The sequence below is a fragment of the Anser brachyrhynchus genome, assembly GCF_964034855.1.
Source record: "Anser brachyrhynchus genome assembly, chromosome: 5".
Taxonomy (NCBI): domain Eukaryota; kingdom Metazoa; phylum Chordata; class Aves; order Anseriformes; family Anatidae; genus Anser; species Anser brachyrhynchus.
This window is the reverse complement of record NC_137699.1, coordinates 56,268,638-56,283,966: the sequence shown is the minus strand read 5'-3', so window position 1 is coordinate 56,283,966 and position 15,329 is coordinate 56,268,638. Positions and strand designations below refer to the sequence as shown.

Here is a 15,329-nt window from a genome sequence, read left to right as displayed (position 1 = left end):
TCTGTAAGGAGAGCTAAGATCCCAAATCCTTCCTGTGATGGGTATGACTCTTCCTGTTATAACTGCATTTTTAGTAACTCCTTGTAACTTTCTTTTCTGTATTTCTTCTTCAGTGTCACAGATAGATCTGAGTTAGAAAAAAGAATTACAGGGAAAAAGTTCATAAAGGATACAAGGATTTGTACATACATACTCAGAGACACTGAATACTGGATAAAGGCTCAGTTTTAATGAGCATGTTGATAGGAAAAGAGGACAGGTTTGTATCAGTTCAATTTTTGCAAATAAAAATAAAAAACATTGTGGTACATGAACATTATTAACATTTTTCTCAGTGCCTGAAGACAACCTAAATCACACAATTCACTGAAGTATCTCGGTAATTAACTGACTCTAATCTTGGGAGTTTTGTACACTGGGGGGTTAACACTCAAATGAACTTTCCAAATTCATGTTTCCGCAGGAACCGGGAGGTCAGCAGAATTGCTGAAGGAAATCCTATTAAAATTAAAAGTGTTTGGAAAAGAAGATGGTAAACACATCCTGAATACGCTGATAAAATACAAAGAATTTAATAAATAAATATATGCGCATGGAATTTGGAAAAGCCCTGGAAATGGGTGGCATAAGGTCATAGGCCCACCCACCCAGCACAACAATGGGCGTAATTTAAACCAACACTGGCAAGGATGGAAGAAAGATTCATAGCAATCAAGGATTTTTTTTTCCCTTCTCTCTCTCTTTTTTTTTTTTTTTTTTTTTAAGTCTATCTGTCAACCTCCAGTGGAAGTTGGGAAAAGAAAGGTTATAAAAGCAAACACTTGCAAGCTAGAATTCACTTTCTCCAGCCATGTAAGGGCAAATCACATAAATGGATGCCGAAGCATAAAAACAAGTCATACCACTGTTTTATGCATGCATAAACAATGTTAGAGGAGACAAACTGGAAAAGGGTAGATTTCTGAAAAAAATAATTTGCAATCAGAGAGGCAAAAAAACCTTTATGTGAAGGACAATGGCTACGACTAAACTCCATATAGTTTTAGAAACACCTGATGAGGCCACCAGAGAATGACAGAACCACGCAGCACACTCAAATACTACTAATCTGTGGGAGTCCTGAGCCAAAACTCTACACCTTGACATCTTTGACCCTTTTTAAAGTCAAATATACATGCGCCTTTAACAATTCTGAACTAAACACTGACACTTCTCAGAAACTGAGGAACACACATCCTGGCTAATACAAACCCTTCCTCCTCTTAGAGGCCATTGCTACTGTTTACCCCATTTCACACCTAGGGGTTCCAAGGGGAGACCTTCTGCCCCATCCCCATGTGATGGTTGCTGTTCCCATGCTACGACCTCCTCCAGGAGCACTGGACACCCCTCTTCGTGCAGAGACTGGGGGACTTCCAGACCTCCCCCCACATATTGAACCAGCTGGAGCTGAAGAGAGCAGGATGAGGGTGTGACAGCAGGACTGCTCAAGATAGTGCAAAAACATCAAGGATATGTCAATGTCAAAAAGCAGGTTTGGGAGAAGTAAGAGACAGACCAAAAAGCCGTGAAAACCAAATTTCAAGGCAACTCTGACAGCAAGACATGAATGTGAGACTGATGGCCAGAGGCAAGCTAGCACTTTTTTTCTAATACAGCCCTTATATTTTGGATATGCTGAATTGAATGGAGCTACAGTAAAGCCACGCGTCAATGAACACGAAACTCCTCAAAGACCAGTGAGGCAAGCGTCATCTCAGAAGAAATCACATCCAAGACTGAATTTTTAGAGAAAAGAGCCAGTGATAAAAGAGAGAATGACACAATCCTACACAATTTTAGACAGAAACAGCCAAGAGACTAAGACAGCCAGGTTCACATTGATTATTACCCTGTAATCAAGAGAGATGGAAGGGCTATCAACACTGACACCAGACAAAGGGGGAGGACTATATCACACTTGAAACAAAGAACCAGATGATTTGGATTCTGTTCCAAAGACTATCACAGACCTCTACTATATGTTTTAAAGGATTAATACAAAAACTACTGCATACATCAGAAAGTTCATCATTTGTCTTTCATTGGAGCAAATACTCTACACAGTTTAATTTGGGGCAGACATGTAGACGAAAAAGACCACTTATTCACTAAGTAATGACTAGACTCCATGGCATTTTGAACGCTGAGGAAATTAAGACCCTGACCCAGCCAAATATGTTAGCACAGGCGTAACTGTAACATATGGTACCTCCTTAGAAATGAATGGATGTGTAGTGCTCATGTGTTTATAGTGATGCTTTGTTAGCATTCAATGCTTATGCAGTTGTCAAGTTTCAAATTAAATAGAATGACAAGGAAAAAACAGAAAGAATGTATTAAAAAGCATATAAAATTTTAAAATACATGAGCTCAAGCTTTTTTCCCCCCAGAATAAGCTCAGACTTTGTCTGTATTTTGGGAAAGTGCTGGCACTATAGGGGAGTCCATTCCATAAACGTTGGTCATATTCTACATTACAGTAGTATCATAATCCCTAAATGAACAAGCAATTTGGTCTTTAGCAATAAATGTCATTATATCAAATTTGAATAGACACTAAATATTCCCTTGAAACACACATTTTTGACAGGCAACATGTAGCCAGGAAGTTAATTTTGTCCAATGTTCACAAAATGGCGTATAACAGCAGGTTAATTACATAACTATGCTTAGACATCCACCATTCTGAATTAAGAATTCTCAGCAAGATATTACAAAGAATTCATATTCAGTTGAAGGCCATTTTCCAATGAAATCACTTGTTTTTCAACTACAATGTAAATCAAATTACAGAAGTCCTAGTTCAGAGCCAATATTTTTCACGGATTTAATTGTAACTGACAGATATATAACCCTTGCTAAATTGGTTTACTGTGGGTAGTTCTTACAAGCCTTTCATATACTGCCACTACCAGTGGATGGCAAATTTATATGCAAAATTGCTATGCTAGCATAGACCATTTAGCTCCCCTGGGAGAACCTAAAAAAAAATCACTTCTGTATTGTACTCTATTAAAGAAGAATTGATTCTCCACTCCCAGGAGACATGAAGAAAACTATTTTATTTTTAAAAATTGAAAACAAAATAGAAGAAATTGTGTATTTTAATCTGATCTTTCACATTTTTTTGTTTAAGCAGCTCAATGCATTTCAGCAGGAAGGTATGAACCTTGTCCTACACAGGTCTACATACATGGATTGAAGAGTACTTAGTACGATACGTGATTTATATCAGAAATAACACTCTAGTCATTAGGAAACAAGCAGCAATAAAGATGACAAAATTAAGTACCTATTTGTTATCCATCATCAAACCATTCTAAGAACCAGTGAATGGGACATATAGCACACTTAAGAAAACCCTACATGATCAGTAAATCATATTAGCAGTACCTTAGCTGTGGCTTGGTAAAGCATAAATGAAAGTAAATGTCTAAAACACACAAATGGAGACCAATATGTATATACCTGTCCAAGAAACACGTCTGACAACTCAGGTTCTCTTTAAATGCTCCACTTCAATTGTCTCACATAGGAGGCTTCTGTCATTCTAACAAAAAAAATTGACAGGATCCTTGAAAGAGACAAGCACTTAAAGCTGCTGTTGTAAGTGATGCAGTATTATAAAGAATGAGCTGAATAGAACTGCAGAAAAAACATTTTGCATGAAAAAGGCTTCCTACCATGCTAAAGAAAAATAGCAAATTAGAATGCTACACAGCAGCCACTGTAAAAAGGATGTCTTTTTTAATACCACAATATGATAAATTATCTTAAGTAGCACATTAATGTCAGGAATTGAGCATAATCTAACTTCTTTCCAGTGACAATATTAAATGGCTTTCAGACGTCTTTCCTACTATTCTGACATTAAATTTAATAACACCCAGAGAGACCACAAAAATGATTCAGTTACAAGAATCATACTGTACTGGATCATTGCCTTTTAAGTAGGATTCAGCTAAATGATTTGGACTCTGATGTTTTTGGCACATTCAAGACAAAGGTATGAAATTTGCTATGTAACATTTATTAGTAGTGAACATAATTCCTCTCAGCATTCAGTTTGTATTGGTAGTAGGATTTCTGTACATGTGTGAGGGTTTGATTAAGGTTGATCATACAAAACACGGGTGCCAGAAAGACCCACAGTTCCAAACATTATTTATTTTAAACTTTTTTCTGCTTGGTGTTCCTGAACGCGGAAAAATCCTGCAAGCACCTGGAAGAGTATATAGTCTTTTGCACTCTTAGTAAAGAAAAGTATGCAAAAGGTTAATTAAAGATTTGAATCACAGGACAAATCTGCACACTCTTGATTAAATTATGATAAGGGAAAAATTGGTATTTATGAAATGTAAAAGAAATTAATAAGACATTTAGTACTCACATTCCAAGACAGTACTTGAAAAAATAAGAAATTAGAAATTGCAAAAGATACACATAGGATCTCTGCTGTAGTAAGTCACTAACAACAAAAGTTAAAAGCAGTATTTCATCACAGCAGAACCGTATGATATGCATGGAGATGATAGATTACGAACAACTCTAGACCTTGGGCTCACATCAGTAATTGTGTTCAAGTGGAAGTTCTGGCCATCACAGTCTTTTCAGATTCCTGCCTCCTCCAGCAGTTCTGACAATACATAGTTACTGCCTGCTATAGTCACATAGCAAGAGAAAGCAAGAATTCAAACCACTTCCTTCCCCTGAACACCCACTGAGCTCACAAGTTAAGACAGGGTCCCACAGTGACAGGACCTGTCAGCCGGACTGATTCCAAATCACGACGGAAACAACCAAGGTAGTCCTGATGCTGCCTATGCTCCGTTCAGTGACTTACTTAAATTCAGCTGTCCTCTACCTCGGATCAGAATAACTCTTATTCACGTGTTTAACTCTGAAACCAATAAAAAGGCCTTAATGCGTGGGAAAGTTCTCCATTGAACCTGTGTTTTGGCCATAAAGAAGTTTCTTTATCAGGACAAGCAAATAGTCATGGTAGGGCAGCTTTGAAAGTGCGCATCAAATAAGGAACTTAAACTTCCAGGTACAGATGTTTGGAGAAGCCTTTTTTTTTTTTTCCAAAAGGAGTTTAGGTCCAGGCCTGTACTGGCAGCAAAGCACACCATTGCTGCTCCTGCCTGCAGGGGAAGAGCTCTCCTCTGAGAAGGTCCTCTGGAGATATTTACATGGGAGAGGAGTGGAAGTCTTTGTGTTTCTTCAGTTCTTACCACGTTCTTTAATAAACTTCTTGAAAGTTATTATGGTAAGGAAGAAGGCCAGTAAAGGTAAACACAACCAGTGACTTATTAAAATAATATGGGCAAGAAGAGGAACATGTCTTTTTATCACATACTGCTAAGAGACCCTTTACAACTAAAGTTGCTTACCCTTCTTGCCTCCTGAACGGTCAATAAAGCATTTCTTCAGAAGCTGAGACTCACGGTAACAAACATAATGCTGTAGCTTCCATAACGGCTGGTAAAATGGGTTACAGTCATGCCTGATTTCCTCACAACTTACCATTTGTGCACACAGAGTTAGACCTGCTTTTCCTTGTGCTAATTAGCATTAAACTTCATCTGCCTCTTTATCATCTCAATAATTCCAGTACCATGAGATGTTTTTACAAGTCTTCAGAGTCAGATTTAGCTTTGACTAGTCTGAATAGGTAGCTACACCACCTCACTCGAATCATTTAGGAAGACACCAAACAGCATGGATCTCCGCATGACACAGCTAACTTTGCTCCAGTGTGGAATCTGACCTTTTGTTTCCTACTAGTTATTAATAACATGACAGCTTAGGGTTTTCTAAGAAAACTAGGTCAGGGCACTCGTCAAAAGCTTTTTCAAAACCCAAATACACTCAATCAACCAGACCACCCCTATTCAAATGCTCGCTGACTCTTCCACAGAACTCTAGCATATGTGTTCTGGCTATAAATGCTCCATTGACTGATACCTAATTTATCATATTAATCCCTGCCTGCTAATTTTGATCTTTATTATTGCTTCAACCACTTTGCCTGGGTGCCCAGCCTGAAAGTTAGGGTTACTAGGTTATGCTTCCAGATTCCCTCTGGAGACACGTTTTTTTGTTTGTTGTTTTTGTTTTTGTTTTCTCCATTTTGGCCCCGAAGTGACATCACGTTTTCCACACACTGTTCCTGTGCCTCTTAAAATGTGTTGAATACCAGCTAAAAGACAACCCTGAGCACTAGTGGTGGGGGGTAGTTAAAAATGACCACAGCCATGGATATATAGAAAGCCAATCATATTGGACATTGTAAATATTTCAGCACGGACTCGCACTTAGATCTGCAAAAGAAATGGGACTACCTAGAGCATGTTGTAACAGTAGCAGTCAGTCTTCGTAGGATCCTGGCCTTATTCACTAGTTCCTTCTTAATATAAATGCTATTTCCGCACAGTTGACATATCATTCACCACTTCAACTTGTCTTGAAGGAAACTACGCTACCCCCACTGAAGTATCACTGACATTTCATGGGTTTCTAGTTTGTTTCTGTTCTTCATTCTCACAAAACTTATACTTCTCTCCTTAAATTTTATATCTTCCCTTCACAATACAAAAAGGTGCATTTCTCTGTGGTATCCTGTCCTGTTCCAAAAGAAGCCACATGACAAGAAGGCCATTAAAACTTGTCAAGCCGCCTGTGCTCAGAGAAATCAGCCCCTCAAGAAAAAATAAGGCCTGGTCCTCAGTGTGTCATTCTCAGGTCAGTAAGATGAAGTTATGCGGCCCATCAGTACTCCTACATTCTCACCTAAACAGCAGATACCAGCAAGGAACCAGTCCTCCACATCAAAACTAACCATGAAAGACAAAACAGCAGAAAGCTAGGAGGTGAAGAAGAACACTGCCACACCAGCTGCTTAACCCACTGTAACCACACATTAATAATAGGGACAGGCACACTGCTGATCTGAAACAATCACACAAACCAAGGAAAGAGCCAGCCACAGATGCTGCGGTAGCAAAAACTGACTCCAGAATCCAGCACTGCTTCTATTCCCTATGTGTACCTTGTACTTATAATTGGACAGGCTGCTCTACCAATGACACTGGGAGTGATGTCAATTGACAGGGACTAAGTGCTCCCTCAGCAAGTTTGCAGATGACCCCACGCTGAGTGGTGCAGCCGATATACCAGAAGGAAGGGATGCCATCCAAAGGGATCTGGACAAGCTAGATAGGTGGGTCCACGTGAACCTAGTGAGGTTCAACAAGTGCAAGTGCAAGGTGCTGCACCTGGGGTGGGGCACTTCCAGACACAAGAACAGACTGGGAGAAGAACTCATTGAGAGCAGCCCTGCAGAGAAGGACTTGGGGGTTCTGGTGGACAAAAGGCTCAACATGAGCCAGCAGTGCGTGCCTGCAGCCCAGAAGGCCAACTGCACCCTGGGGTGTACCAACAGAGGGGTGGCCAGCAGGTGGAGGGAGGTGATTGTCCCCCTCTGCTCTGTCCTTGTGAGGCCCCACTTGGAGTGCTGCATCCAGGTCTGGGGCCCCCAGCATAAGAATGACATGGATCTGTTAGAGTGGGTCCAGAGGAGGGCCACAAAATTGATCCCACAAAGAGGGCTGGAGAACCTCTCCTATGAAGACAGGCTGAGAGAGCTGGAGACCTTATAGCAGCCTTTCAGTACTTACAGGGAGATTATAAAAAAGGAGAATGGGTTTTTACATGAGCAGACAGTGATAGAACAAATGGTAATGGTTTTAAACTAAAAGAGGGGAGATGTAAATTCGATATCAGGAGGAAATTCTTCAGAGCGTGGTGAGGCACTGGCACAGGCTTCCCAGAGAAGCTGTGGATGCCCCATCCTTGGAGATGTTTAAGGCCAGGCTGGATGGGGCCCTGGGCAACCTGATCTAGTGGGAGGTATCCCTGCCCAGAGCAGGAGAGGTGGAACTGGGTGATCTTCAAAGTCCCTTCTAACCCAAGCTGTTCTACAATTCATTGAAAGATACAAGGAAAAAGAAAACCAAAAGGAGTGTAAAGTGAAAAGCTGTTAGAAGAGGAGGGACCAAAAAGTAACAGCCTTTTTTTTTTTTTTTTTTTTTAAAAAAAAAGCTACATGTTGAAGTTGTTTTACAGGTAAACACTAATTTATCAAGTTGCAAAAGAGGAATAGGTAAAGAGATGTTTAAGAGGTACTGTACATTTTAAACTATGGGTAAGAGAAGATGCCTTATTACCTTATATTTTGGGGAGCATTACAAGTAGTAACTAGCAGACCCCGTCACCACTGCATGCTCTAGATCTTAACTCAAGAACCAAAGGGCTGATGCTATTAGCAGAGAGCTCTTATCTCTAGCACGGCACTTCACAGCACTGTGCAGGGGTTTTCCAAATGGTGGTCAACAAGTATGTGGTGAGAAGTCCACAGCTAGAACTCTGGGCTCAAAACAAACAGCACCTTCAATAACGTTTTCAGCTTACACAGCAAAGATATCTGAGGGTCAGACAACTGCCTGTTGATCCATAAAAGTCACCCACACTGCCAGCACGCCATATGTGGACATATATATATATTCCATAATGAAGGAGAAGATCACACAACTGAGCAGGTGGGCATATCCCTGGTCTGTGGGTTGGCACAAGTTCCTGACCTTCTCCTCTGCATTCTGGTAGAGCTTTTCCCTTTGAAAGCCCTCTTCTGTGCTCACTGATGAAAAACGTAGGTAGACCACACGACCCAAGGCATATAATCTTCTACCATCTGGGATTATTCGTTTGATCTTCACTAGACTTTTTCGATCTTTTTGAAGACACCAGAAAAACCAGTTTTCTACGTGGCACAAGTCATGGAGATAAACTCCACTGACCATGCCCAAAGCATAGGAAAAATGCTAAAGTCCCTTGCTTACACATAGCTGTAAGCACATGAGTGTGGTGAGGTGCAGAGACAGTTCTTTGACCTGCCAACACAGGGAGATATAAGCATGCTTTAAAGGTCTTCCTAAGCCAAAGAGCCTCAGAAATGCACTGCTCCGTCATTCCTCATGTCATAGCCAAGTGCTAAACCTCAGGGAAAAGAGGCAGGCACAAGTGGGCTCTGCCAAAATATACACACAGAAAGGATGTTCCTTAGCAAACTCTTCTTCCACCTGAGAACCTGTACATTACTGTCACGTTTGCTGCATTCCACCATTTAATACTGCACCCTTTTTTCTAACACACTTTTAAACACAGGAGCAGAAAACACAGTTTCATCGGTACTTCCACCTGCTTAAAGATAGCATCAGTTACAGTTTTGTTTTCTATTTATCACAAACTCACTGGCTTAAGAGAATACAGAGTATTCTCTGAGAGCAACAGTGTCAGTTGCAAGTATTTAGGCTGATGATCTCTATGTTAATGCTAATTTATATGGTTAGTCAAGGTGCATGTTTTAGCTTTCCTGTGCACATTAGGTACTTCAATTCTATCTTCAAATGCTAATCTCTTGTAACCTATGTAAATAAGTATTCAGACTCTGTCATGTGGGTGATTAAACAGTTATAAATATGAATAAAGCTCTAAGTAATTAGGTTGTATTTTAATTAATTTTAAATAAAATTAGCATGAATGTTACAGTTTGAAAGGTGCTGGATTTCCCAAGCTGGAGAGACATCTATTTCTCTCCTGCTACTTGATTTCTACAGAATTACTTCTGGTTCACACTGACATGTGAAGCAGAGGGAAACCAAGCACCCTTGCCTATCTCCTTAATTCAAAGCAAACAGACAGCACCAGCAGCTGAGCCTTGCCGGTAACAGAGACTACTTCTGACAAAGGCGACACCTGTATGTGCATTGGTTTTGCACCAATGAAGTCAGAGAAATTCTGTCTCTAACTTGAACATAGGAAAGGACAAAACAACCTTTGTCAACATTGCTGTCAGTGATGTTAACTGGCTTCAGTGAAGCCAGTACATATGCACTGAATCTGCTCTGAGGCTGCAAATATTTTCCAAAGTCAACAAATAACAGCTCTCAGGCACATTCAGACAGATGTGCCTCTCTCTCTCTCTATCCCAAGACCATTCTCTTGAGCTTATCCAACCTTGTTCTAGGCTGAAATCTTCCAGCCCCACTAGAATTACTCTATAAACCTATTTTAAAAAAATTAAATACAAAATTACCTTTCCAATGCCAGGGTTGTCCTTGATTTTGGACACAGCTCTCAGAAGGCATGGTGGTGCTGGGGGAGGACAGAGCTGCAGGATGCCACTAAAGTTAGTAGCATAAATAGAGAAGTCGTGTGTGTGTGGCAGGGGTGGATGGTATTTCTTTCTCTTCGAAGACAGGTTAAGCTTCTGTGCTGCTCTGTATAAAAGTAATAGCAAGAAAGGACAATGTTACTAGGTGTTAATGGCAATCTGGACCAGACAAACAGATGTTCATTGGCATCATTGCCTGTTTAACACATCAAGTCATTGTGTTCTAACCTGATTTCATAAGGAAAAAACATCAGGAGACTAATAGAAGGAAATTTGGGTAGAAAAAAATACAGGCAAATTATTCAGTTAATTTCTCCCTCAACAGAGGTTCAATTATAATCTAACTTCCCTTCTTCCCCCCAACAGCTTAACAGCTGAATCCTAAAATACTAAAATCTCACTGACATCATAAAAAGCTGAAATAATCCCCTTGTCACTGGCAGAACCGCATGGATCTTACTGGTGATAACATTACAAAAGTGATGCTTTGTACACTACAAGTTACTCAAGACACAGAATGACACTCCAAGTCAGCTGAGCCTAAGACCCTATCTTGTTGGCTGCACTGAAAACCCTTAGATAACAGAGGATTTCCTTCAAGACAGATTGGTTTTTCCTCCTCAATTCCATTCTTCCACATTAAAAGGGAAAGCTATTACAGAGACAAGCTTTAATGTTCTAAATGATAATGATCCTGCTTTTGAAATGCAGAATTTCAAAACAAAAAAGATGAAGAAGGAAAAATTAAAACATGCAATTAAAATTGTAACATTATTCCATATGATTAAGAATAGGAACAAAATCATTTTTTTCTGCTGTTCCCCACCAGCAACACCAAACATAGCAAGAAACAAAACCAGAACCTGGACTCTGCATCAAAACCTGCATGGGACAAAACACCCTGCAGAGGTGCACGGAACAGAAATTCGTGTTAGTGACACTCACTGGGCAACTGAGGATGGCAGTGATGGTGAAATCTCAGCTCTGTCAAAGCCAAGGAGAGTTCTGTCACCTGAATGTATGTGATTTGACCCTGAGACTGACAGTACCTAGACCACCCTCAGATACATATCATAAAAGAATCCAACATGCTATTCTTCAACATCATTTTGAATGACTGTTAAGCCAGCAAAAATGCAAAGTGTTATATTACCGGTATCTGTGGGTGACCTGAGACCATGCCACTGATGCCAACAGGTCTTCAGTAGGAGCAAAGCACTGTTCTAGCCCCTACTTGCAATATAAAAGCCTTTCCCTTCGGATAAATCAGTTTAGAAGTATATGACCAGAAAAGTCTCTTTATACAATGGCTACTTTGTATTTTCATCATGCCCTTCAGCCCAAGCTCTCGAAGTACTTTTCAGTGATAATGAATTGGCATCACTATCTGTAAAGTATTATAATTGAAGACACATGAAAAAACTAAGGCAGCGCTTTGCAGTCATCCCCAATTCAGGGTAAATCTAGACCCCTAACCTTGCCAGGAATGTAGTGATGATGCAGCCTCAGGCTGCCTCAGTTTAGTAAACCGATCAGAGAAGGAAACTCTTCTTTCACTTATATTTATGGCAGGTCAGAAGCAAAAAGGAGCACAGAGCAGGAGGGGACAGTTGCTTCCAGCAGCACTACTTGCTTCAAGTGAGTTACAGTACAAAGAACTGGTTGTGTCCAAGGAACAAAATTACTCACTTGGGTCAGGATTACACAGCTAAGTACAAGGGGCAGGAGTCAGAATACAGCTCTGCATAATTCCCAGCCTGAAGCTCTACGTTCCCCGACCTGTGTGTTAAACTCCTTTTTCCTTCAGCAACATCAGGAGCTGTGGACCCCCAATGCGCTTCCTTCTCCCTCTTCAAACACTGCAGTATTTAGAAGAGGACAAAGACTTGTGTGATGAAAAGATGAGGCTCTACTTCCAAACTCAGAGGGAGCCAGAAGCCACTATCTTGTGAGGGACAAGTTGGACTCTTGCCTCTGAGGAAAGAAACAGCTTTTGACTCCTCCTGCATCCTGAAACCAGCAGGAACCGTATCCTATGGTGAAGCAAAATACTGCAAGCATGAATTTACACAAAACCTCGGGCTTTCAGTGGCAATAAGAACTGATTTCACTGCCTAAACCCCCAAACCCCTTGCTAATACCTCTTTCAGTTTGAAAACATATGCCTGAAACAGGACACCAGGCAAACAGTTGCACAACTTCACTAGGGTTGCAGCTGCACATTAAAACCTTAATGCCTCCTAAATATGCAGCTTTATTGTGCAGAAAAGTGTCTCTAACTGTTGGTACTCTCATTGTGGAACTCAAGACAGTCATTACTTTCTCTCTCCAAGTACCAATTAACAATTGTGGTTATTATTTAATCATCTTGTTCATTAATATGAAAGGTAACGTTTATTTCCTTGTTTACATGCTATGATCCCTTGTTGAAATGATAAAAACTCCTCAAGAGAACGTCTTCAAAGTGCAATCAAGATATACATTAAAACCTGATGAAATAATTATTCCTTCAATAGATCTGGCTGAAGGAGTTCCTCTGGGAAACATGTAAAAGAGAATGGGATACAAAGAACAAATTTACTCAGGATTTGTTTATTCAAGCACCTAACTAAGCACTAACCGTCAGTAAGCAAATGCACCCAAAAAGGCCAAGCTAAGCAAAACACATAAATAAACAGAGAAGTCAGCCTTATTAAATATAACATCTCTCAAAATAGCTCAGTAACACAGTTTTGGACCATTGTAAGATGACAACAAATCCACTACTAGTTATCTCAACTTCCCCACCAAGACAGACCACCTTTCAAACTGCTTTACTTCCATCAGGATTCACATGCTTTCTACAACCTCCACTGTTCAAAGGACAGTGCCATATGCTAGCTAAAGCAATCAACTGCTATTGTGCTGATAAATCCTCTTCCTATGAGTCTGGAGTACCACGATGTACTGAGGAATTTGGCAAAGGGACTGCAGATGTCCATGTGGGATAACAGGAAACCGAAAAAGCAGAGGAACTGAAGTAGATGTTGTAGAAAATAATCGCTGCTTTGACAGGCAACAGGCCAACAGCACTAATAACGATGTGTGCAGTTCATATTTAAAAAGCATCTCTTCTCAAGTAGCAGTGCACAAAGCTTAATTATAAGCTCTCTGTGTTTGAATGCAAGAATCACTTTACCTGACATCAAAATGGGGTTGTTTCTCATCACAGACATCGTGCGCTAGCAGTACCAAACAGCTTCTTGGGTTTGTTTGTTTCCTAAAACAGGAAAGTTAAGGAGCCAGTGGCAAGAACAGAGCAACTGGTGCAAAACAAGATATAACTATCAAACTCTAGACTGTGAATATGAACATAAGTAGCTGTCATCTCCAGTTCCTATAAAAATCACAGTCAGTTCTTTAACTGTTACAAAAGCCAGCTGGGCAGCAGCCTTTATATGCTGTGCTTGGGCTCCTGGACTGGTCCAGGCAAACAGAACCACAGAAGGGCTCATCAATCCTTATGCGCTTCTTGCAGCACCAGCAATATACTTGGTGGTATCCCAGCCAAGTACTCATTAGGCCAAAATACAGGCCAGGCTGGTTTGGACATGGGCCCAACCAAATGAAACAAAATCCAACTGCATAAAACTCCTTACTTCAGTAAAAATAATGAGAATACATACTTAAAGGGAGCCACTGCGGGGACGCTCCAGAGTGCTGGGTTTCCTACAGTCCTTATCCAACAACCCATTATTGAATTTACACCTGAGTTACCAATCCTTTTTTTCTCCAGCATTCCTTTCCTCAGGTGGAATTTGTCCCATGACCACAGGCAAGGCCAAGCTCTCGTAAACTGGGCCCTTTTTGTCTAGCACCAGAAGGGCACAGTCTGGGATCGTACCAGACCACTTTCTGTAGATGCTGTGCCTATTCACATCTCTTCCTCAAATTTAGTCTCCCACACAAGGCCTTTAAATCCACCTCTCTCTCCATGGTAGACTGCCTGAACTCCTGCAATATCATTTTTTCTTCCTCACATGGAAAATTATGACCACTAGAGAACAGGATGCAAAACTTCAGTGTTACAGTAATTTGTTTTTCACAAATACACATTTTCCACCTACCTTAGGTTTTGCCCATTCAACCTCCTAGCTCACTTCCATGAAGCATTCTTGAAAAGAAAACTAAGCCTTTCTCTCTTATGCCCCCTTCCAATTAAAGCTTCAGAGACACCCATGTATATTATTTTTACTTCTAGCTGTGAGATCTACTATCTACATTTTGCTTAACTCTTTCCATCTCTAATAGAAGATGTCTTTTAAGATGCTCCGGAGAGTTCTCTTCTCATAGCTAGGTGTCATGGTAGAAAATAAAACTAATATATGGCACATGTAGGAGCACTCAAATATCAAATGACAAGTGACAATCTGTAACCTGTTCTTTAGCCCAACACAATTTACAGATTACTAGATTTTCTGCCATGCGTGGATGAGACCAGTGAGGAAAAGCATGGCCAGATCAATTACATAATGTTCAGCATCTAGGGAATAAGACTGTGCAACAACAGTAGCTACGAAGCCTGCCCATTAAAAAGAAAAAAAATGAATTTTTTATTTTAAATTCTGTTTGTGTAGTTAATGCGACATTTCAGATACTCTGTTGTACAGGAAGTTGCTTCTAGCTTACATTCACTGTTCACGTTCTGCGCATCATAGCTGTGAAAGTAAACAGCACCATTTAAATCCCTAAAGAACAGTGTTCCTTCTGGGCATAATTTCTCCATGAAAAAGAAAACTAGAATTTAAACTTTTACAACGACGCAAACTTACAGAATCCCACAAAGTGTTAAGCAAACATTTATTAAGCTACATAAGGAAGAGTGATGCAAAATATAGTCTGAGACACATACTAGAAATGAGTCAACTGAGACAGATGCAGAGGATTTAATTGACAAGGTGGGCTTGCAGACAAACTGACACAAGTCAGAAATAGAACTGGGAGTCCTGCTTCCAATTAAGCTCCACTGACAAAATAATAAAAGAAAACTTCTGCACATTCATTTCAGCATGAG

The 15,329-nt window shown here is 40.3% G+C and overlaps 1 protein-coding gene across 5 annotated transcripts in view; it reads right to left on the bottom strand.

Moving 5' to 3' along the window:
• Window positions 1-15,329, bottom strand: part of KIF26A (kinesin family member 26A) — a 100,170-nt gene that overhangs the window by 19,965 nt on the left and 64,876 nt on the right. For all 5 annotated transcript variants that reach the window (XM_080593216.1, XM_080593217.1, XM_080593218.1 and 2 more), the window contains one exon: window positions 10,199-10,382. In XM_080593216.1, coding sequence (XP_080449342.1) covers window positions 10,199-10,382 — 184 coding nt within the window. The remainder of the gene's footprint in view (window positions 1-10,198; window positions 10,383-15,329) is intronic.